The following is a 23821-nucleotide window of genomic DNA, read 5'->3' as shown; positions in this document are numbered from 1 at the left end:
CACTTAAATGGATACTGGCCAGAAAGTGAGAATTATTCTGGGGTCCTGTGGTCAGGGAGCCTGTCTGAGGGGTGGGAGCTCCTGGGGCTAGTCCCCCAGCTCCAGTCGCTCCTTCATTATTTACCCACAGTGAACCAGCTGCAATAGGGAAGATTGAAGAATCCCACCCTCAGATTGTACCATAGCTCAGTGGTTGCAGCACCCACCTAGAAACCGACTAACCCCAGTTTAAATCCTTTCTCCCCCTGTGGCAAAGAGGGGGGCTCTGAACCTGGGTCCCCCACATCCCAGGCAAGTGTGCTAGCACTGGCTTAAAGTTATGAAGTGCCTAGCAGCATCAAAACAACTCCCACCTCTCCCCGACCCACATGTTGTGTGAAACACAGCCGGTGCCTAACTCATTCCCAGAAGAAATGTCTCAGGAGGTGGGTTCGCATTCGTGGATTGCTGAGAAGAGGTAGGTGCCCCCCAGCAATGAAGTCTTAGGCACTTATCTTAGGACACACCCCTGTTGTTAGCCTCTCCCATTGGCTAGTTTAGAGGGCTCCCCACCTAGCATGCTGGCTCTTGTGGGTGGCATTTTAAGGCCCCTGTCTGTCTCCGTTCATTGGAGAGGGAGACTAGGCACCTAAGTCAGGCTGTGTGGGTCGCAGTGTTCTTCTTGTGATGGTCTAGGCACCTAAAAATGACGTGCGGTGATGCTCAGCGTTGCAATGCCTAAGTCTCTTCATGGATCCCACCCCCAGTCATTTACATTAGAAATTCACAGAAAACAAAGCCACAGCCCTGCCCGATAGTGGGGTGTCTCCCTTTAGGCTCCATCTTTTAGCTCATGGCCACCCTAGGAGAAGGGGTGTTTTTTTCAAAGCAATAGCAAACACGACACAGTGATGTCATTATACAGTCCCAGTGGAGATGAGGCAAGTGATGCTTTCACCTCAGTTTAGCTAAAATCAAGGTTACTGATAACCCTCCTAAACACCCCCAGCCCACAGAATTCGTCTTGATCACTGACCCTGAGGTGAAACTACCACCTGCCTTGTCTACACAAAGACTGTACAATGAGAGAGAGAGAAACCTGAACCCTACTGTAAACAAACCCCTGGAGACTGTCTCTTGGAGCAGGTCCCATCCCATGAGCACCGCCCTGGACACCACAACAATTGCTGATGGGCAGAAATTTGAACAACATAGTTCATATCTCTTTAGCCACCTTTAAATAAATTCAACACCTCTGGAAACAAAGAGAAGAGTCAACATCATGTGTTCAGCCCCCTCTCCACAGAGCCCAGCTGAGGAATCCCTGCTTGACATGGCTGCAGACAGCACAAGGGACAGAGCACAGGCTGGATAGCAACATGTCACAGTAAAACCTCAGCTGTCATCAGAGGGACATGCCAGTGTATTCCCTGCTGGTGCTGGGGGGACACAACCAAGTAGGGAAGCAAATCCCACGATTCTGAGCCCAACGATTGCATCTGGAAAACTATAAAGGGACAAATCAGAATGATCTTTCATGCTTTATTTACCATGAATATCCATCATAGCGAAAAGGAGCCAAGAAACAGCTTCAGTACTCACACCAATGGAAAACAGACCCACAGTTTTGGGGAATAGTTTTTTTAATGACACTGAAATGGCAACAAAGTTGAGGAAGTAACATATGAAATGAATGAGTGACAGTCGCACCTTCAGTGACTTTTTATAAATCTCTGTGCTGCAGGGAGGGACGGGAGAGGAGTTTCCAGGGGACATAGAATTAAGAGGCCATAGGACTGGGTGGACTGGATGATGCCAAGATCATAGAGACTGCGGTGTATGAGACTAGACAGGCTGATTTCAGGGTCCCCAGTGGGATACATCCCCCATCTCTCAGGGACACAGTTTGAGCTGGCTTTCCATCCCCAGCCAGAGCCAAGGGCGGATTCTCTCCCCAGGGAGAGAGCCTGGCGGGAAAGTGAAGATCGGGGCCTCGTCACCAGCATTGATAAATGTCACCTGCCCCCGTTCACAGTCCAGACAAACCCGGATCCTGCTGGGGGCCCGGCTCAGGAGCAGGGGAGTCACAGAGGCAGTGAGAGCCTGGTACTGGCCATGCCTCTGATCCACAGCCCAGATCCCCTCCTCAGGGCTACGGCTGATTGCTCCCTTCCTCTTCACAGACTCTCTGGCCACCCCTATGGCCCAGAGTTGCCCAACTCCCACCTCCACCTCCCAGTAATGTCTCCCTGAGGTGAATCCCTCACAGCCCAGCACACAGAAATCAGTGTCAAATCTCTCAGGTTTGTTGGGCAGTCGCTGCCGTGTGTCTCCCCATCTCACACTTTTCCGATCCTCAGACAGGACAAGTTCTGGATGAGCCGTGTCTGGATCCAGAGTCACATTCGCTGGGGAGAGAGAATCAGAGCATTAGGGGCACAACTCCACCTTTGGGGAGTGTTTTATCATATCAGTAACAGAATCTGTCCCAGCTGGAGAGTGAACCAGGAAATCTCCTTCCTCCAGGATTTACCTGGCTCTGAATGAGGAGCAGCTCTGAGATCTCAGCATTCACTCTCGAGTTTCACTCCCCAGTCAGAGACAGGTCAGTGACAGAACAAAGATTTACTGACCCAGTCCTGAGACTCAGAATCTTTCCCCTTGTGCACTTATCTATCCCCAGAGTGGGCATTAGAGACCCTGGAATCACAGGGAAGCCCTAGGAGATTTCCCCTCACATCATTCACATGGTCACAACGATCTTTTCTCTGATGTGCCCTCCCTCCCTTGTATTTAAAGTCCTGGAGCTTGGATGTCTCTTGTTGATGTCACTCTGGCACCTGCTCCATCCTGCCACATATCTGAGATCTGTTGATAATGACATGATTCAATAGATTCCCTAATTAAAATTCTGTAGCTAGTCATCAGGGCCAAGCAAAGAGAATTATCACTCTAGATTTCATTTCTAACAAAGATTTTTATTTATGAGCAAGGGGCTTCTACAAGAGAAGAAGGTTCGTGGTGGAAAGAAAAGAAAGAGGGTTTGAGATAAATGAATGCATGGAGGAGAACATGGATAAGATGGTTAAAAACAGCAGAAAGTTGGGATCTGATGGAGAGAGCAGAAAGGGGAGATCACTATGGATGGAGAGAACAGAAAAGAAGCACAAGCTGAGCACTGATCACAGGAACTCCTTGGTTTGAACTCGTGTATCTGGTCAGTGCTCTTGTTCCTCTACCTGACACTAGGGCAGGGATCCTAAGAAACAATAACTGCTCAGTCACTCGGAGCAGGGACGTTTCCAGAGTTATGGGAGCAATGTGTAAGGAGGACATGCGAGGATGGTCCATTCCTCATCCTCCTTTGAACCTCAGTACCCTCCCTTCTTCCACCTGGGAAATAATAGTTTTCTCCTTGTTTATTTGCACAGCAAAAAGGGAGCAGGATCCCCCATTGATTAAATATGATTTTTAATTACCTGCATCACCCAGGGATCTCCTCCACTCTGGAAGCAAACACATAGATGGGGATGAGAATTAAGCTACACAAATGCAGTATCAATAGGATTCATTATCATAGAAAGGGCTGCATCAGATAGAGAAACTAAAAACAAAAAAATGCCCTTACCTAGCTCTGTTTGAAGTTTACCTAAATAATAAACAGAAAGAAAATGCCTCACTCAAAACACATGTGCAGTAGTGGCTTCCACTCATTACTGACATAATAAGTAATGCAATTGGTATTGGTTGTATTGCTTATGATTTTCAAGTTGACATGGTCACAGTCATTCAAAAATCTTTCATAATATAACATTGGTTCTACCAGGAGCAAAAACGGAACTTACTGATAATGTTGAGATGTTTCCCTAAAAAAAGAAAAACATAAATACAATTATTTAGAGACTTTTTCAGTGACTACAGATTTAAAAGGATCTTTTCATTATGAGTCCTCAAGTAATAATAATGTTGCCCGTCTACCAAGCCATTGCAGCTCTCCAGGGACTTGCAGGTTGGGTTCCCAGTGGAAGAGAAATCAGTGACACCGAGGCTGGGTACCTTCTAAGTGTAATTTGATTATTTACATGCCTAGACCTGTCCTAGAACAGAGATGGCCACAAAAAGCACACAGGCAATCAAAAACTCCATAAGGCAGGGATTTTCATAGGAGCCTAGGGGAGTTAAGAGCCAAAGCATATTGAATTCCAATGGGAGTTGGGAACCTAACTCCCTCAGGCCCCACTGAAAATCTAGTTAAACTAGTGGAAACCTAGTTTTAGGCTTATCTTAAGATGAATAGGAACAGTTTTAAACTAAACTGAAGTAAGCTCTTCTTAAACTGATATGTGTCCACACAGGAGCTTGCTCTGGCTTAAAAGAATCAATTTAAATTCACACCTTAATCTGGTGTAATTTTCTCATGTAGAAAAGTCTAAACTGCCTTTTCTAAGGAGAAAACCTCAGTCTGATTACACTGTATTTTCCCCTTTGGAGATTTACCTTTTAATTTGAACAGAAAAAGAGTAAGGCCGATGAACACCAACAAAATCACCAAAGTCACGCTCCAACCCACCATCCAGGGAGATACTCTTGGGAAAAAAGAATCTGAAACACAAAGCCCACATTAGTTCCGAAACAGTAACAACAAACAGTACACTTTTATTGTAGGAAAATGTGTCATATCAGGTTTTGTGTGAAATACGTGTGGAAAAATTTCCTCCCTGCAATATAAAAACTGGCAGAAAAGAGAGGTTCAGCTGCCACTCTTTTGGAAGTACCAAATGATGTATTAAATACTATCAAAAGTACTATCACCCTACACCTCATCCCCTCCTCCCTCTCTCTTTAGGCAGAGCTAGTCACATCACTTGTTATTAAAGTTGCTCGACACTTCCCGTTATAAGGCCTTCTTTTCATTTGCTCATTACTTTGCCAAACTTTACCATTTGAGGAGAAAATTTCCATGCTGGTTCTCTGCCGCAGGCTGAACCTTTTTTGAAAAGTTTCAGACAAAATGACTCCATGATTTCTAAGAATGAGCTTAAGGAATAACACATTGTTCAGATACTTAAAAAAAGAAAAATCAGTGTGTGCGCGCACGCGGCTATGTGTGTGAATAATTATATATATATATATAATTAGTAGTGGGTTTGTTTATATTTTAATTCTGCTTCCCTTACACAAGTTCTTAATTTTGTTGGATAACCAGGGCTTCCGACCCCATCACCCAACCCAGGAGCCAATTCAGGGAAAAGTGCTTCCTTCTTTGTATGAAATTAATACTATAATTAAAACAAGTAGGAAGAGAAACAATAGTTAATCATTAAATTTCCCAACAGAAAACTTACACATAAGTAAAATTTAAACTTTTGTAACACCTGGGAATTTCATAGGAAAAGAAAATCTGAGGCTTTAAGAGTGGAAATCAATAATTAAGGGAGAGCAGATAAATATCCAAATACTCTTCACTTCAGCACAGGAATTCCTGGCATAGGAACTGACCCGCTAAATGGGGGCAGAGGAACTGATCCAAATCCTATTGATGTCTTTAACGGGCTTTGGATCAGGCCCACAGGGTCTGTTGTTATGGAAATCCCGTCCTTGTGAAGTCTGGTGAAGGGTGAGAAATCAAACTCCACATTAAAACGTGGAGCTTCTAGTGAGTGACACTCAAATGACTGTTCCTGGGGCTCCAGACTTTCGTGGCCCTGCCTTGCTTCTGACCTGCCATGAGCAGAGACTCAACAAATTTCCTCTGTGTTGAAGAGATCAAAGCATATCACACCTCCCTCTCCATATTCACTGGGGCAAGAAGCCTAGTCCTTGATCCACCAGTCCACTAGGAGGCAGAAAGTCCAACCAATCAGTAGGGCCCCCAATATACCTTACCACTGCCCTGTGGTGACTGTATAAAACGAAAATCTAATGTGACTTTAAATATCCATTGATTGTAATATGAGACTACAAACACTAACCATCCTGTTTGAATCACAATAATATACATATATAGTGTTACTACAGGGCACTTCCATGCATTAACACGTTTGGATTTCTTTTACATTTAACCTTAACCCTGACTCTACTGGGTTTAAAATGCTTGATTTTAGATCATAACAATATCCCTGGAATGCATTTTATCCTAAAGTGTGCTCTCAACCTAAACTTTATCTTAATGTAGCTTTTTGTGAGGAAATATTTTAACTTTTGTATTATTGAACAATCTGATTTCTTCCTTTTGGATATTACAGTGTGTGGTTTTGGTGATAACTGACCTGATATATAAAATGTTATTGATTCTTTTTCTTGGTTCAGGTGTGTGTTCCTTATAGCACAGGACAAATTCTTGTTTGAATTTTCTGTTATAATGATAGAATTTTTTATTTCAAAGAGACCATGTTCCTCTTCAGATTTGGTTTTAGTTGATGAAGACAAAGGCTGCCCTTTGAGATTTCTCCACAGCACCTCGGGCTCCGGGTACCATCCAGTCGACTGACACACAACTCGGATCCCTCCATCCTGGTGACCCTCAACAGAGATGTGAGGTGCAGAGCCTGAAGCTAAAAGGAATCCGTGTTAAATGAGATAAATATACAGCCCAGCATATAAAAGTTTATATTTTCAATAAAATGATTGAATACACTTTCTTTATGGCTGATATTCATGGAAACGTGTCTTCAACGGGATTTCAGCACTTGTTAAACCTTTGCTTAGCTGTGCTGCAGCACTGGGCCCTCAGCGATGGAAGTGAAAGCCTTACAGAATGTTGGAGTGTGTTATCAGCTGTGTTATAGGTGATGGTGAAGGGGGCAAGGAATGCAAGAGATTTTCCCCTTGATTTCTGATTTTATAATGTTGGAGGCATGTTTGTTATGCTTATTACCTCCGGGTGGCCAACGTGAGGTAGCGATTTACTGTGAGACACCTTAAGGGTGCTCCAGGGAGTTGTGGGGCATGTGAAGAAGTTTCTCAAGATGGAGGCTCGGTTAGTTGTCAAAAGATCTCCTTTCCCAGTTCTAATCTCTTTTGGGTTTCCATGTCCACTGAAGGCAGGACAAGGAGTAATGGGGCTTAATCTGCAGCAAGGGAGACTGAGGTTCGATATTAGGAAAAGCTTTCTAACTGCAAGGATAGTTAAACTCCGGAACAGGCTTCCAAGGGAATCTGTGGAATCTCTGTCAGTGGAGGGTTTTTTTTAGACGAACCCATCGGGGACAGTCTAGGTTTACTTGGTCCTGTGTCAGCATAAGGGGGCTGGACTTGATGACTTCTTGAGACCCCTTCCAGCCCCACATTTGTATGATTCTGAATCCTATATAGGCGATGAAGATAAAATCAAAACAAGAGGCAGCAAGTTCTACACACTGCGTGAGTAAGTGAAAACCTTTTTTTTTTAATTGTATAGGAAAAATAGTTGCATATGGAAAAAATGAAAGAGTATAATGTATACCAGGAGGACTGGATTCAGTACTCAGAGACAGACTCTCTCAGTACTTCATCACAAATGATACAGAGGATGATAAAAAGAAACACGCCATTTTATTGAGCATTTGTGGAGCAAAACCCTATAGTTTGGTGGCCCTGGAAAAGCCCAGTGCCAAATCTTTTGATGAACTGGTTAAAGTTGTCATGTGTCATTATAACCACAGTGGGGCGAGGGGGGGCTGGACGTGCGTGCCTGCATGGGAGACAGTAATCACTATCAGGGGGTGATTGCTGGGCATGCATGAGTGCCAACAAATGAAAGAGACTCTGCCCCTCTCGCTTGTTACTGTGGCTTGCCCAGTGTGGAGGGATAAGGCTTTGGGTTGTTAGGCATGAGGCAGGCTCTGTCCCCTGAGGCAGAAATGTAGCAGCTTTTCTGTCTATGTTCCTTCATTGCAATGAACCAATCAGCTGTTTTGCCAGGGTTGGAAATGCAATTAGCCAGTGCTATCCCTTAAATTGCCTGTATGCTCATTTTACAGCAGACAACAGGAGTTGGACTGAAACAAAATTCAGTCAGTTTTTGCTTGAGACGGGATAAGGTATGACAGAATAAGAGTTTGCTCTGTGCATTCCTGAAAAACTGTTTCAATGCTTGAAATAAAACACTGTTCTTGATGTAAAAAAACAAAACAAAAAAAACCCACATTGTTAATGGTGCTATTGATAGTTAATTGATCTCATTCTCTGAGGCAGAAATGTAGCAGCCTGCCTGCACAGTAACACTGTTAATGTTCCTACTGTTAGTTAACCGTTCCCATTCTCAGTCTATTCCCCCAGGAGCATAAAACCTGTAAAAGCTTTAAGACCTGGAGCACCCACAGAGTCGGCACCTATGGTACTGAGCATGCTCCAAAGGCTGCGGTGTGAAGATTTTTTTCAAGATGGAGGCTTCTTGGTTGTCTATGTGAAGCTGTTGCAGAATAAGAAAACTCCTCTTTCAGTTCTAATCTGGTTTGGGTCTCCATATACTCCGGACTTCTACACTTGAAAGCTTTTGCTTTCAGAGAGTCATAGATGTTAAGGCCAGACGAGACCACTGTGATCATCTGGTCTGATGTTCTATCTAACACAGACCATAGGGCTTCCATGAATTAATTCTGTTTGCCAGAAGCTAGGAATGGGCAACAGGGGATAGATCACTTGATGATTACCGGTTCTGTTCATTCCCTCTGGGGCACCTGGCATTGGCCACTGTCAGAAGACAGGATACTGGGCTAGATGGACCTCTGGTCTGACCCAGTCTGGCCATTCTTGTGTTCTAATTGTTTTTCAAGTCCAAAAGCTGTGATTCAGCTAGAGCACTTTTTATAACCACAGGTACAAGAGCTGGTGCAGTGTGTCTTGATGCAAATGTTAACAGTCACTAAACAAAGATTATTTTGTTTTTAATGCAATTGAGGTGAGGTAAGTGCTCTTTTCACTACTGTCCCAGCCGAGACCAATTGTAGATCAACTGATACCTGCAGCAAAGAGTGGCATGTTTTGGGAGCAAAGTCATCTTTAGGCCTGACAGAAGCCTGCTGTAGATTTTCAGAATTTGTTCTGATAACGTTTAACAGCATAAGCAGAACTCAGGAAGGGATTTTATAGCTACTGTCTGGGTGTCCATAAAAGGGAGCTACTCCTCCCCCACCCCCGCCACCCATTTATCAGACTAATACATGCATATAATATAACAAAAAGTTATAAACAAGCTTGGTTAATAAAGGGAGGTTGAAGCTGTATTGTCCATTGTTGGAGGTGACCAATGAGATCACCCCAACGAGCTTCCCGCCTGTGAATAACTGATCGCTACTTGCTGAGTATTTTGCCGTAAAGATTTGTTAGCCCCACCTGCTGAGTAAGTGAATCTCAATCCAACAACATGAACTGTTTATCTGTTCATACTAAAACATTTTCAATTAAAGTTAAGGATCATGACCTAGAAAAATCTTGCCCCTCTCTCTCTGACCCAATAACTTTTCTACTCTTTATAAATATTTAAATAGTCATTGGGCCAGAGGGAGAAAGACTGCAGTCCAGTGGTTAGGTACACCCATGGGAGGTGGGAAAACCCCAGTTCAGGCCCCCCTCCTCCATTGGCTGTTTATCCAGATTGGATAAATAATCAAAGATTAATTAGCAGGAGGACTGGCCCTTGGGTCTCCCGCCTACCAGGTGGGTACCTTAACCACTGGACTACAGAGTCTCTCTCTCTCTCTCTCTGGCCTAATGACTGTTTAATTTAATGACTATTTTGAGGATCTCAGGGGCACCTAAATTTTGGACTGAAGTAGGGCATTAGGTGCCCAAGTGCTTTTTTGGGTCTGGGTCTAAGAGCCATCTAAAAAGAGACAACAGACACGTGTTACTGACCTGCTACCTTCAATTCCAATACAGCTTCTTCATGAAAGACACCATCTTGAACAAAACAGCGGTACTGTCCCTCATCAGAAAGTCTGATATTGACAATTCCCAAGGCAACATTCCCATCCACGATGCCAGCTTTCAAAAGCTCTGTCCTTCCATGATATTCTGGCATCTGCTGCCCATACTCATCCTTTCCATGCTGATAGAGGTGCACAAATGAAGTGAACTCAGATCGGAACCATCTCACTTCCATGTTCTCAGCACTCATCTTGGGGGACAGGTGACAGGGTAAAATAATGTCTTCCCCCATGATGGCAGTGATAGGATGATCAGGTCCAGTCACGGTGAACCGGGCTGTAAAATGCACCAGGGTACAGAAAAGATAAAATATATTACATTTTCTGTGCATCTATTGCAGTGCTCTGTTATTGACTGGGATATGTCCCGAATTTATATATGAATATTACAAGAAATAATGCATTTGGATAACCATAATTTGTATATCCGTAATTTATATTAGTTTAAATGGAAGCTGAAATATGTTTTGCCATTACCCTTACAAGCAGCTCCTGACAGAATTAACTTGCATAGTGTACCTATTGGGTTCTAGGAAGTGGGAGGTCAGAAACCCACCCACTGCTAAAGGACCCTCCCCCCAGCCTAAGGGGAGGATCTACAAGACCTCAAAAACCAATTGATTTCGGGGGACAACTAATAAAAGAACAAGGACAGGAGTGCGGTCAGAGGGTCAAAAGGAGGGAGCCTGACGGAGACACCGAGCAGAGAGCCCCAGACAGCGCCCACTACTCCTCGAAGGCGTCAAGGGAGCCAGTGGATGCTGCCCAGAGGAACTCTGCCAGGATACGTGAGCGGACAGAGGATCGGAAACAAGCCCCACAGTCACAGGAGTCTCCATCGGCCAACCTCCTCTCCCTGGTTGTGTAGATGGCTGTTTTAGCCAGGGCGAGGAGAAGGTTGACCAGGAGGTCCCGTGACTTCGTGGGACCATGGATAGGGAGTGCACAGAGAAGGAGGTGAGGGGAAAAGTGCAGCCAGAAACGCAATAGTATATTCGTGAGGAGCCGGTACAGGGGCTGCAACCTGGCGCACTGTAAGTAAATGTGCACCAGCGTCTCCCTCACACCTCAGAAGGGGCAGGTGTCTGGGACAGTGGTAAACTGCGCCAAGTACACGCCCGTGCTCACGGGCCGATGAAGGAGCTGCCAACTGATATCCCCGGCGGGCCTCGGGACCAGGGTAGAGTATAGGCTGGCCCACCAGGACACCTCACCCTCCAGAGGTGGCAGGAGGTCCCTTCACTTTATGTCGGGGCGGGACACGAGGGTGAGGAAGTGAAAGGTGTGGCGCACAAGCACATAGAGATGTTCCCTTGGCGTGGTTTGGAAGCGGACCAGCTGCAGACTGTGCAGCTGGCTTATGGAGAAGGGGTGGGGGGGGGGGAAGAGAGGGGCTGGTTGGGTCCACGGGGCAGGGGCCTGATGAAAAGGTCCGATGGGCCCGGGGTGCAGGGTGGGCAGGGCGTGCCTTCGTGCAGGACCCGGTTGAGGTAGGCCACAGCAGCGGGCGGCCTTCACCTCCTGTAATACCCTCCCTAACCAACAGACCCACAAGTTCTCTCTTTCTAGCTTTTCCTAGGGTCCCACTGTGCTCACAGGCTCCTGCTTGGCTTCCTTGCTTGTTTGTCTCCGCCTCTCTCTCTCTTCTTGTCTGTTCTCAGTTCTGTGTGTTCACTCTCACACCCCCATCTGGTCACAATACCCAGAGGATTCCTCCCTGCCCATGTCCTGATGGTGCTAGTCTCTGGGCAGACTCTATTACGTCTTGTTTTAGGTGTGGCCCCTTTTATTGCCTCTTACAACTATCTTAAGTGAAAGGTGCAGTCACACATCAGTTTGAATGAGACTTTAACGCAACCCATAACAAACTTTCACCCAGCTCATAACAATTGTTATTTATATTTTGCTGGTGTTGATACACTTGGGGATTTGTGCTAATTGTTATTCACTTTTGAATAAGCTAGTGAAACAGGGACATTTTATAAATCAAAACAAAATCAATCAATCCTGTAAGAAGCAGCAGATGCCACAGACATTCCTACCTGATTCCAGCTTGTGAACATAAAACGTAATGAAGAAAATGATAAAATCAGGTAGAAGGGATCTCGCTCTGGAGCTGCGGCAGACTGAGAGAACTTTCATCTCACTGTTACTTGATCCAGATGACAGGAGAAATGAGAGAAAACAAACAGTGTATTGAATGTAACATAGTTGCAATGATTTAACACAACCTGGATACAGAGAAAATGGAAATTTATGAACTGGATACATTGTAGGCCAAGCAAAAGAAGGCTTTTTACGCAACTTAATTGCATTTCTGTGTCACACAATAACTTCTGAATGCTGCAGCTGATGAATTCCAACATTTCATGGAACACTCTAGATGCCAGTGGGCAGAACCCTTTTGACTTTAGGAAAAAAATCAGAAAACCAGACAGGAAAAAAATTAGGCATACATGGGCCCCTGGCATCTGTTTACAAGAGCCACCAGTTTTAATCAGGTCTCCAATTGTCTATAGATAAAGAACCAGCTGATGGCTGCCATTCACACCTTCCTCCTTACCAATAACTCACCAGTCCATCTTGTGATTAACGAGGGAGTAGGATTGACCTAGGGGAGAAGGCCTTAAAAGCCAGAGGCTAAGCAACCAAGAGGAGCTAGTGAAGAGCAGCAAAGAATCCTGTGGCACCTTATAGACTAATAGACGTTTTGCAGCATGAGCTTTCGTGGGTGAATACCCACTTCGTCAGATGCAAACATTTGCAAACAGTTTGCATCCGACAAAGTGGGTATTCACCCATGAAAGCTCATGCTGCAAAACGTCTGTTAGTCTATAAGGTGCCACAGGATTCTTTGCTGCTTTTACAGAACCAGACTAACACGGCTACCCCTCTGATACTAGTGAAGAGGGAACTGCAAACAGGGGATTTTGAGAGGGGGAGAAGGAAATCCCGCTGCTGAATGAACAAGGTGTGAGTACTATCTTTGGGGCGAGTTTGTTTGGCTTTTTGAGTTTTCCTTTCTCACAGGTTACTGGGTCAGTTGGGATTGTGTCTGGGGATTGTTTGAACCTTTGTTCCCTGGATCATCTCTGATCAGCCTCAATCAACCGTGTGATCAACCTCTCCCTGTATGATTAACGAGGGGGTAGGGCTGACCTAGGAGAGAAGGCCTTAAAAGCCAGAGGCTAAGCGACCCGGGGGAACTAGTGAACAAGGGAGTAGAGAGGGAGTTTCTGGAAGGGAGACATAATATAATTGCTATGGTTAGGAAGGGCCACATCACCAGTGCCAGTGCCGCTCCTGTCTCCTCCACCTGCACCTGTATCCAGACAGACAACCATGGATGCCTCTATCCAGATCCTGGTGTGGATTTCCAGAGACTGTGGCCTGCATTTCCCACTCACAGAAAACCAAGCTGAGAGGGACCATCCAGTGTGAAAGGTGCCTGCTGGTGGAATCTCTTAGAAAGTAGGTGGGAGAGCTACAGGAGGAGGTGGCTAGGCTGAGGATCATCTGCGCTCACAAGGAATTCCTCAAGAGTATTCATATGGAGACATCCAAGGCTGAGGAAGCTACCCAGCTACAGAGGACTGCTGTCACACCACTCGGGGAGGAGGATATGGCTCTGATACAGGGAGGACTCTGGCTGCTGGTTACTTCTGGCAGCAGGCAGTGCTCCACCCCTACTCCCAACCCACACATCATGGAAATAGAAAACTGATATGCTGCCCTGGCAACGAGCGATGAGGAATCACCCCAAAGGTGGAGGAGGAGAAGCCATGTACCCCCAAGGCTGGGAGAATCGTAGCTACCACTCACAAGAGGAAATGTGGTTGGTGACTCTTTTCTGAGGGAAATGAAGGCACCTATCTGTCACCCTGACATGGCATCCAGAAGGTATGCTGCCTGCCAGGGGACCATATCCTAGACCTTATGGAGGGATTGTCAAGGATCATATGGCCTACTACTGACTACTACCCCATGCTACTCATCCATGTGGGCACTAATGATACTGCGAGGTATGACCCTCAGCAGATCAGAAGTGACGACAGAGCTCTTGGAGTAAGGGTGAAGGAGTTGGGAGCGTAGGTGCTGTTCTCTTAGATCCTTCCAGTCAAGGGTAGGGGCCCAGGCAGAGATAGATGCATCGTGGAGGTGAATGCCTGGTTGCAAAGATGGTGTCGCTAGGAGGGCTTTGACTTCCTTGACCATGGGATGCTGTTCCAGGAAGAAGGACTGCTAAACAGAGATAGGGTTCACCTATCAAGGAAGGGGAAAAGCATATTTGGATACAGACTGGCTAATCTAGTGGGGGTGGGGGGTTAAGCTAGGTTCAAAGGGGGCAGGTGACCAAAGCCCACAGGTAAGTCAAACTTATGGAGACCTGGGAGAAGGGTTGGTATTTGGGGGGAGCATGGGCTGTTAAAGGAGGGTTAAGTGACAGACAAGACAGAACCAATGGAGGGGGGGAATCAAATCAGTATCTTAGCTGTCTGTATACTAATGCAAGAAGTATGGAGAATAAGCAGGAAGAACTTGAAATGCTAGTAAATAAACAAAACTATGACATAGTTGGCATCACAGAGACTTAATGGGATAACACGCATGACTGGAATGTTGGTATAGAAGGGAACAGCTTGCTCAGGAAGGACAGACAGGGGGAGGAAAAAGGGAGGTGTTACTTTATATATTAAAAATGTACACACTTGGACTGAGGTTGAGATGGAAATAGGAGACCGAGTTGTTGAAAGTCTCTGGGTAAGCATAAAAGAGGTAAAAAAACAAGGGTCATGTCATGGTAGGGGTCTACTACAGGACACCTAACCATGACGAAGAAGAGGTGGATAAGGCTTTTATTAAACAACAAAATCATCCAAAGCACAGGACTTGGTGGTGATAGGGGACTTCAACTACTCAGACATCTGTTGGGAAAATAACACAGCAGGGCACAGATTATCCAACAAGTTCTTGGAATGTATTGGAGACAATTTTTTATTTCAGAAGGTGGAGAAAGCTACTGGGGAGAGACTGTTTTAGATTTGATTTTGACAAATAGGGAGGAACTGGTTAAGAATTTGAAAGTGGAAGGCAGCTTGGGTGGAAGTGATCGTGAAATGGTAGCGTTAATAATTCTAAGGAATGGTAGGAGGGAGAACAAAATAAAGACAATGGATTTCAAGAAGGCAGACTTTAGCAAACTCAGGCTGTGGCTACACTTAGCGCTTCAAAGCGCTGCCGCGGCAGCGCTTTGAAGCGCTAAGTGTAGTCAAAGCGCCAGCGCTGGGAGAGAGCTCTCCCAGCGCTGTCCGTACTCCACCTCCCTGTGGGGAATAACGGACAGCGCTGGGAGCCGTGCTCCCAGCGCTGTGGCTTTGACCACACTGGTGCTTTGCAGCGCCGCAATTTGCAGCGCTGGAGAGGGTGTGTTTTCACACCCTGCTGCAGCGCTGCAAATTTGTAAGTGTAGCCAAGCCCTCAGGGAGTTGGTAGGTAAGATCCCATGGGAAGCCAGTCTAAGGGGAAAAACAATTTAAGACAATCGGAAATTTTTCAAAGAGCCATTATTAAGGGCACAAGAGCAAACTATCCCGCTGCATAGGAAAGATAGGATGTATGGCAAGAGACCACCCTGGCCTAAGCAGGAGATCTTCAATGACCTAAAACTCAAAAAAAGAGTCCTACAAAAAGTAGAAACTAGGTCAAATTACAAAGGATGAATATAAACAAATAACACAAGAATGAAGGGACAAAATTAGAAAGGCTAAGGCACAAAACAAGATCAAAATAGCTAGAGACATCAAGGATAACAAGAAAACATTCTACAAATACATTAAAAGCAAGAGGAAGACCAAGCACAGGGTAGGCCCATTACTCAATGGGGGAGGGGGGGAATAATTACAGAAAATGTGGAAATGGCAGAGGTGCTTAATGACTTCTTTGTTTTGGTTTTCACCAAGAAGGTTGGTGGAGACTGGATGTCCAACACAGTGAATGCCAGTGAAAATGAGGTAGCCAAATAGAAATGATCGAAATGATCAGAAGCAAAATAGGGAAAGAACAAGTTACAAATCACTTAGACAAATTAGATGTCTTCAAGTCACCAGGACCTGATAAAATGCATCCTAGAATACTCAAGGAGCTAACTGAAGCGATATCTGAGCCATTAGCAATTATCTCTGAAAAGTCAAGGAAGACGGGAGAGATTCCAGAAGACTGGAAAAGGGGAAATATAGTGCCAATCTGTAAAAAGGGAAATAAGGACAACCTGGGGAATTACAGACCAGTCAGCTTAACTTCTGTACCAGGAAAGATAATGGAGCAAATAATTAAGCAATCAGTTTACAAACATCTAGAAGATAGGAAGGTGATAAGTAACAGTCAGCATGGATTTGTCAAAAACAAATCATGTCAAACCAAACTGTTAGCTTTCTTTGACAGAGTAACAAGTCTTGTGGATGGGGGGGGAAAAATGGTCGACATGGTATATCTTGACTTTAGTAAGGCTTTTGACACCATCTCGCATGACCTTCTCATAAACAAACTAGGGAAATGCAACCTACATGGAGCTACTATAAGGTGGGTGTAAACTGGTTAGAAAACCATTCCCAGAGAGTAGTTATCAATGGTTCACAGTCATGTTGGAAAGGCATAACGAGTGGGGTCCTGCAGGAATCAGTTCTGGGTCTGGTTCTGTTCAATATCTTCATCAATAATTTAGATAATGGCATAGAGAGTACGCTTATAAAGTTTGTGGGTGATACCAAACTGAGAGGGGTTGTAAGTGCTTTGGAGGATAGGATTAAAATTCAATATGATCTGGACAAACTGGAGAAATGGTCTGAAATAAATAGGATGAAATTCAATAATGACAAATGCAAAGTGCTCCATTTAGGAAGGAACAATCAGTTGCACACATACAAAATGGGAAATGTGACTGCTTAGGAAGAAGTACTATGGAAAGGGATCTGGGGGTCATTGTGGATCACAAACTAAACATGAGTCAACAGTGTAACACCATTCCAAAAAAACCAAACATCATTCTGGAACATATTAGCAGGCGTGCTGTAAGCAAGACAAAAGTAATTCTTCTGCTCTACTACACCCTGATTAGGCCTCAACTGGAGTTTTGTGTTCAGTTCTGGGTGCCACATTTCAGGAAGGATGTGAACAAATAGGAGAAAGTCCAGAAAAGAGCAACAAAAATGGTTAAAAGTCTAGAAAACATGACCTATGAGGAAGATTGTAAAAATTGGGGTTGTTTAGTCTGGAAAAAAGAAGCCTGAGAGGGGATACGATAACAGTTTTCAAGTACATAAAAGGTTGTTACAAGGAGAAGGGAGAAGAATTGTCCAAGAAGCAATGGGCTTAAATTGCAGCAAGGGCTGTTTACGTTGGATGTTGGGAAAAACTTCCTAATTGCCAGGGTGGTTAGGCACTGGAATAAATTGCCTATGGAGGTTGTGGAATCTCCATCACTGGAGATTTTTAAGAACAGGTGAGACCAATGGTGGGAAACATGCGGACCACACATGGCCCATCAGGGGAATCCACTGGAGGGGCCGCCACACAGTTTGTTTACATTTACACGGCCACCCACAGCTCCCAGTGGCTACAGTTAAAAAATGTTTAAACAAAAATTTTTTCATTAGAAAATGATTTTTAGAAAAAAAATTAAGAATGAATTTTCCTATTATTGGAATGTTTCTAATTTTTCAATGAAATGATGCTAAATGAGAATATATATTTCAAATTGATTCAAAATAGGAATTCTAATCAAATCGAATCAAAACATTTTATTGACCTCTCCCCTATTCTTGCTAAAAGAAGAATGATTGAGAAAAAGAAAATTTTGTTTCAAAAATATTGATTAAAAATGAAAGTCTATAAAATATTAAACAAAACAAAAGTGAATTATTGTTGTAAATGTATTTTAAAATTAATTTACTACCTTTAGTCCTAGAGATTTCCTGAGGAAATCTCCCCTCCAGTGACTGTTCACACAGTAGGAGATGACCTGTCAACCAATGTATAAATATGCCTTTTTTAAAATTATGTCATGAAATCCCTAATCAGCAGTGCACTTGAGCTCATGCTTAATTCCCCCTCATTTCAGAAGGAGAACAGGATGCAATTTTCTGTTTTGACTGATTGTGGAAATTTTCCTTTTTTCCCTTGAAAGTATCAGAAACAAAAAGGATTCAGCCCCACAGTCACAGGTAGAAAACTGTAACGTTAATAGGCAGAAAGACAGAACGGCCGGGAGTGGCACAGTAGATCTCGCCCAGTATTCTCGATACAGGAAATTATTTGTTACAAATCTCCCTGGGACCTCACTGAGAACAACATCGGGCCCAGTGTTCTTGAATGAAACATTCCCGCAAGAGAAACAAATGACTAATTCAACATGCCGCACAAATCTCAAATTACTCTGCTGGGATAATCTGACAAGCACTGGAATGTAAATCATTGGGAATGTACTTGTAGTGTTCCCATAACGAGTAAAACAAATGACACAGGATTATTGAATCTGTGTCATTTACAATCTGGCGAAGCAATAAGCGGTATAGATAAGGGGATGCAAGGAGACATTTTGAAGCAAAATTAACCTACCTCATTGTAAAACTGCTCAGAAGGACCAATCTCAGGGTGTGATCAAACTCCACGCGTTTTGTCGCGATGATTTACATTGTGACTGTTTCAGTTTATCACGTTGCAGGGCTAATTCCCGGGCTACCACATAGCTGCAGCTCTCAGCTTTTCCTCGCCCTTTGGAAAAGAAATATTTATATTGCAAACAGAGACCGGGGCTCTCCTCTTGCAGCCTTAGCCGAGATGGAAAGCGAAAGTAAAGTCACACAGGCGGTCATGTGACCAGATTGGCGTTTTCTCTTAAAGAAACAGCCACAGCCCTGATATGCTGGAGCGGGTCCATGACAAGCCAGCTGACTCCAGCACCCAGGCGGCCCAAGACACCCAGCCCCAGGGCCGTTCTCTGCAATCCTCTGCCGAAGCTGGCTAGGGAGGGCTGCTTTATCTCTTCCACCATGGCAGGACCCTGTCCCCCACCCCTCAGGATAACTAAGCTCTGCAGCCCCCCTTGCAGCGCACAAGCCAACAGCAGACAGAGCTGGTGGGTTCCAGGTGCCAGAAGCAGCTGTGCTGTCTCTGCCTTTGGTGTGAAAGGGGCTTTGCTCCCCCAGCACAGCCCTTTAGTACCTCCACCCCCCGGGGGAGCAGCCGCTGGGGCTGGGAGAGCTGAGTGACCCATCTGGGACAGGGGGCCGGGCTGCACCATGGGCACTGACTCTGCTCCCTTTCTCCTTCCCCTCTAGGGTGTCAGAAGCACCATGAGCAGGTACATCTGGGCTCCCTCATGCCCCATTGTGCTGGGAAGAGGCTCAGAGATCAGGCTACAAACCCAGCCCCCAGTGCCCTGACCGTGGGACAGTCTCACCCTCTGGATCCAGCCCCCCCACCCCCCCTGTCCCCATTGCCAGGGGCTGCAGCCACTGTGGCTGGGTGACCCACCCTGGGGAGGGGATTGACCCACAGCACTGGGCTGGAAACCCCTCCCTGGGGTTGGGCTGGCTCAGGGGATCATTAATGGGGCTGGGGGCCTGTCAACTTGGCCCCAGCTCTGTCATGGCCCAAAGTCTGTCCTTTGTGAGGGGGGCTCGGGGGCCTGTGGGGAAAGGGCCGAGTGTCCCAGCCCAGGCCCTAGTGGGGCAGTGTCCACGTCCCAGAAGCCCCCACCCCATGGGGAGTGACCAGGCCCCTTGGAGCTGAGAGGAGAAGCTGAGGAGCAGTTGGGCCTGGAGAATGGACCCCTCTCTCAGTCCCTCCAGGTCCTGGTGAGGCACATGGGCCTGGCCAGGTGTGAGGGGAGCTGGGGTTGGCACTGCCCGAGCTGGATGGAGAGAGGTCCCTAGTCCCCAGGCTGGGCCCTGGCAGATTGTGCAGGTGCTAAATTCCCTGGGCAGCAGAGGTCAGGGCCCTGTTAGCTCTGCCTGTGGCCCCAGCTACCACCTGCTCCCCTTTCTGGCTTTGGGATGGGAACTTAGGGCCGAGTAGGGAGAGGAATAAACACACTCGTGTCTCTGCAGGGACGAGGAGGGGACGTCTCTGTGTCCAGCACCCGCGTCCTCGGAGCTGGAAAAGAGAATCTGGGATTTCCCTTGAGAGAACAATCTCCAGCCAGCTGTGACGGGATTCCTGGTTTAGGGATGCTGCTGGGAGGTTCTCTGAATCTTTAGGTGCTGAAATGCCTATGAGAAGCTGGCTCCTTGTACTTAGTCCCCACCATGGTCCCTATCGCATCATCTGACAGAGCTATAACTTCTAGCCCTGGGGACACTGACCCATGCCAGTGATGGGCTTTTCTCTCTTTCTTCCCAGAGGGGCTGGCTGCAGAGAGAGGTGACAATTCCGGTCACTGTTCTAGGGCAGGGAACAACAGCTGCTGGGAGCCTGTTCCCCCAATTGGAGCAGCCCCTGGGCTGGGCGAGTGTGACGGGATCTGCACAGGAGAGAAACCCAGCTAGAGAACATGGGACAGAAAAGATGAGGGGGAGTCGGAACCTGTTGAACCCTGGTGCAGAGCCGAGTGCTGTGGGGAGCAGCCCATGTACCTTAATGCGAGCCAGCTACAGCCGGGCAGTGCCTGAATCACATTCAGTCTGTTCTGATCCCCCCCCCCATTGATCAGCTGTTGCTTCCCACCAGCCCCCCATTTCCCACTCAGTCACTCCGGAGTTCAGCTTCCCTTTCCCAGCAGCATCCCCCCCACCTTCCTCATTTTGTCTCCACCCAGGGCGGTGGCATGAGGGGGGGGTGGGAACTGGCTGGTGTTTTTTGCTGCTGCTGCTTTATCTCCCCAGCTGGGCAGGGCTGTGGCGGGCGGTGCTGGGCGGGGGAATTACTGAGAACCCAGCGATACCTGGGGGGCAGGAACAGCAGCTTGGGGGGGGGCACTGCCCCCCCTACACTGGCTCACCCAGCAAACTGCCCCTACCAGGCCCCTCCCCACCAGCTCCGGGCCCTGCGGGGGCTGGTACTTTCACAGGAATTTGCTCCGCCCCAACCAGCCCGGGACAGGACCGTTACTTTCACTTCCCCCTTACTTCTGTACTTTCAGTTTGAAGCGTGTGGAAGGCCCAGGCAGGGGGGCTCGGCCTCGTCAATTCAGCTACAAATGTCACACAAGTAACGCTGATGGGTCGGGTCTCAAACCCTCCAGCTCCATGACCCATGTGCGGAAATGGTGCTGCCGCCTCGGTAAGTGACATGGGGACCAGGGCTGGATTTAGGGGCACGTAACCGAGGCAACTGCCTGGGTGCCAGGCTGGGGGGCGCTGGGCTCAGGGGCTGTGTTTGTTGTTAGCGATAAAAGGAAAAATCGAATGTTTGAAGTGAAATGTTTCAGGTTTTCCTTCTGTGGCTCATTTGTCACTAACCTCCGAGGATGTTCTAGAACTTTGTAGAATTTTGTGGAACCTTCCAGACTTTCTGTTTCAAAGCTTCTTTCTGGGATTGAGCAGGGAGGGGAGCTCCGGGCTCCAGATCCCCAGCTCCACGGCTCGGTCTGAGATCTCCGGACACACGGCACTGAGGTCCCTTCAGATGGGCTGTTAGCACCAATGGGCCTCACTGAAGGGATTCTCACGGATAAACGAGTGTAGTGTAGGAAACTGCTCTACGTAGGAATTTGCTACTTAGGGTGTACTCAGCAGTCTCACACAAACTGAGCATGCTCAGTAACATCTGCTGAAGCCATTGCCCTTCACCTGGCCCTTACTAGGGTTAAGATTCTGCTTGTGGCTTTTTACAGGAGTTAGAAATACCCAGAGAATTGCTGGGCCTGTGATGATGATGACCGGGGCTTGCTCACCTGTGGCTCCCAATCCCAGTACTGTGGAGGCACAGCCAGGCACGTCTGCATCTGCAAGCAGGCACCGCCACAGGTGCAGCTCCCACTGGCCATGCTGGCCAATAGATTGGGAGCCTCCCGGCCAATGGGCTGGGCTGGGCTGGGGGGGAAGGCAAAGGGGGAGATTGTAGGGAGCTCTGGAGTTGGGGAGGGGAGTTGTTTGGCACAAAGGGAGGCTCTCTGGAGAGGGGTGACAGGGACACAGGGATCATTGGGGGTCTTTTGGGGAGGCAGAGGGTTGTGTGGGTCTCTGTGGGGTGTGTGGGGGGGGAGTGAAGGACGGAGCCAGCCACAGCCCGGGTCTGCTCTGTGGAGGGGGTGTTGCTATAGCCCCCTCAGGAAGCCCCCCCTGTCCTGTATATTTTATGCCAGCCCCAGGGTGCCCATCGCTGCTCTTTTCCCCCGCCCAGGGCTCCATCTGTCCCCACAACACCCCTGGCTCATCGGCTGTGTCTGTCTGACAGTGACAGACTCCTGTTGCTGTCTCTCTGCCCGGGGCTGAGAGCTGGTGCCTCCCACTCCCCGCTATGGAGGCATGGCCAGGCAGCTCTGGCATCAGCCCTGCAGATCCCATTGGCCGGGGTCCCCGGCCAATGGGCTGTGAGTCAGGTCAGCGCTCGGGCCTCTCCTCATCACACAGTGACTCCGGACGGGGGACGGGGGAGCTGCTTGTAGGGAGGTGGGGGAGCTGCCCCCGAGGTGAGAGCACCCCACGTTGCTGACCCATGGCATGGGGACCCCCAAAGCCTGGAGCTTGGGGCCCAAACATTGATGGATCTGGGCCCACCTTCAGGAGTATTGGTGGAGCATGGGCACCACGGGCCCATATAACTTGCCATCTATGTCGGCTGCATTTCTGACAATACACAACTTAGAAGAGTTAAATGCTTGTCTATTGAACCCCAAACAGATGGCTGCTTGTGTATCTGATGGAGCTGTAAACTTCTCTGGAAGACGTAGTGGAGTACAAGCTTTGCTCAGAGAAAAATGTAGCTCTAATCTCTCTAATACACACTGCAGAGGCCTTATACTCCAAATAGCGTAGTATGAGCTGCAGAATCTTCAAAAGACTATAAATTTAATCAAGTATCAGGGGGTATCCATGTTAGTCTGTAGCCACGCAAAAAAACACGGAGTCCGGTGGCACCTTGAAGACTAACAGATTTATTTGGGCATAAGCTTCCATGGGTAAAACCTCCACTTTTTCTGATGCGTGGAGTGAAAATTTCAGATACAGGCATTACTATACTGACACATGAAGAGAAGGGAGTTACCTCACAAGTGGAGAACCAGTGTTGACAGGACCAATTCAGTCAGGATGGATGTCGTCCACTCCCAATAATTGATGCGGAGGTGTCAATACCAAGAGCGGAAAGTTGCTTTTGTAGTGAGCCAGCCACTCACAGTCGCTATTCAAGCCCAAATTAATGGTGTTAAATTTGCAAATGAATTTTAGTTCTGCAGTTTCTCTTTGAAGTCTGTTTTTCAAAGGTTTTTTTTGTTCAAGTTTGGTTATTTTTAAATCTGTTATAGAATGTCCAGGGAGACTGAAATGTTCTCCTACTGGTTTTTGTATGTTACCATTCCTGATGTTCAATTTGTGTCCACTTATTCTTTTACGTAGAGACTGTCCGGTTTGGCCAATGTACATGGCAGAGGGGCATTGCTGGCACATGATGGAATATATCACATTAGTAGATGTGCAGGTAAATGAGTCCCTGATGGTGTGGCTCATGTGGTTAGGTTCTCTGATGGTGTTGCTAGACTTGATATGGGGACAGAGTAGGCAACAAAGTTTGTTACAGGGATTGGTTCCTGGGTTAGTGTTTCTGTGGTGTGGTGTGTAGTTGCTGGTGAGTATTTGCTTCAGGTTGGGGAGCTGTCTGTAAGAGAGGACTGGCCTGCCTCCCAAGGTCTGTGAGAGTGAGGGATCATTTTGCAGGATAGGTTGTAGATCAATGATGATGCACTGGAGAGGTTTTAGCTGGGAGCTGTACGTGATGGC

The 23821-nt window shown here is 46.8% G+C and overlaps 1 protein-coding gene and 1 pseudogene across 1 annotated transcript; one reads left to right on the top strand and one right to left on the bottom strand.

Moving 5' to 3' along the window:
- The window catches only part of LOC123345974, a 178962-nt pseudogene that overhangs the window by 117349 nt on the left and 37792 nt on the right, over positions 1 to 23821 (top strand).
- On the bottom strand, positions 1604 to 18717 carry LOC123345954 (butyrophilin subfamily 1 member A1-like). The gene is made up of 9 exons (XM_044983094.1): positions 18501 to 18717; positions 11930 to 12039; positions 9817 to 10164; positions 6249 to 6533; positions 4477 to 4581; positions 3825 to 3845; positions 3608 to 3628; positions 3459 to 3485; positions 1604 to 2387 (listed from the first exon to the last, which is right to left on the bottom strand). The coding sequence occupies exons 1-9, from the start codon at positions 18503 to 18505 to the stop codon at positions 1873 to 1875; spliced, it is 1437 nt and encodes a 478-aa protein (XP_044839029.1). The 5' UTR covers positions 18506 to 18717; the 3' UTR covers positions 1604 to 1872.

The sequence above is a fragment of the Mauremys mutica genome, chromosome 12 (genome assembly GCF_020497125.1).
Source record: "Mauremys mutica isolate MM-2020 ecotype Southern chromosome 12, ASM2049712v1, whole genome shotgun sequence".
NCBI lineage: Eukaryota > Metazoa > Chordata > Testudines > Geoemydidae > Mauremys > Mauremys mutica.
The sequence above is the reverse complement of the archived record's forward strand: the minus strand, read 5'-3'. Positions and strand labels throughout refer to the sequence as shown.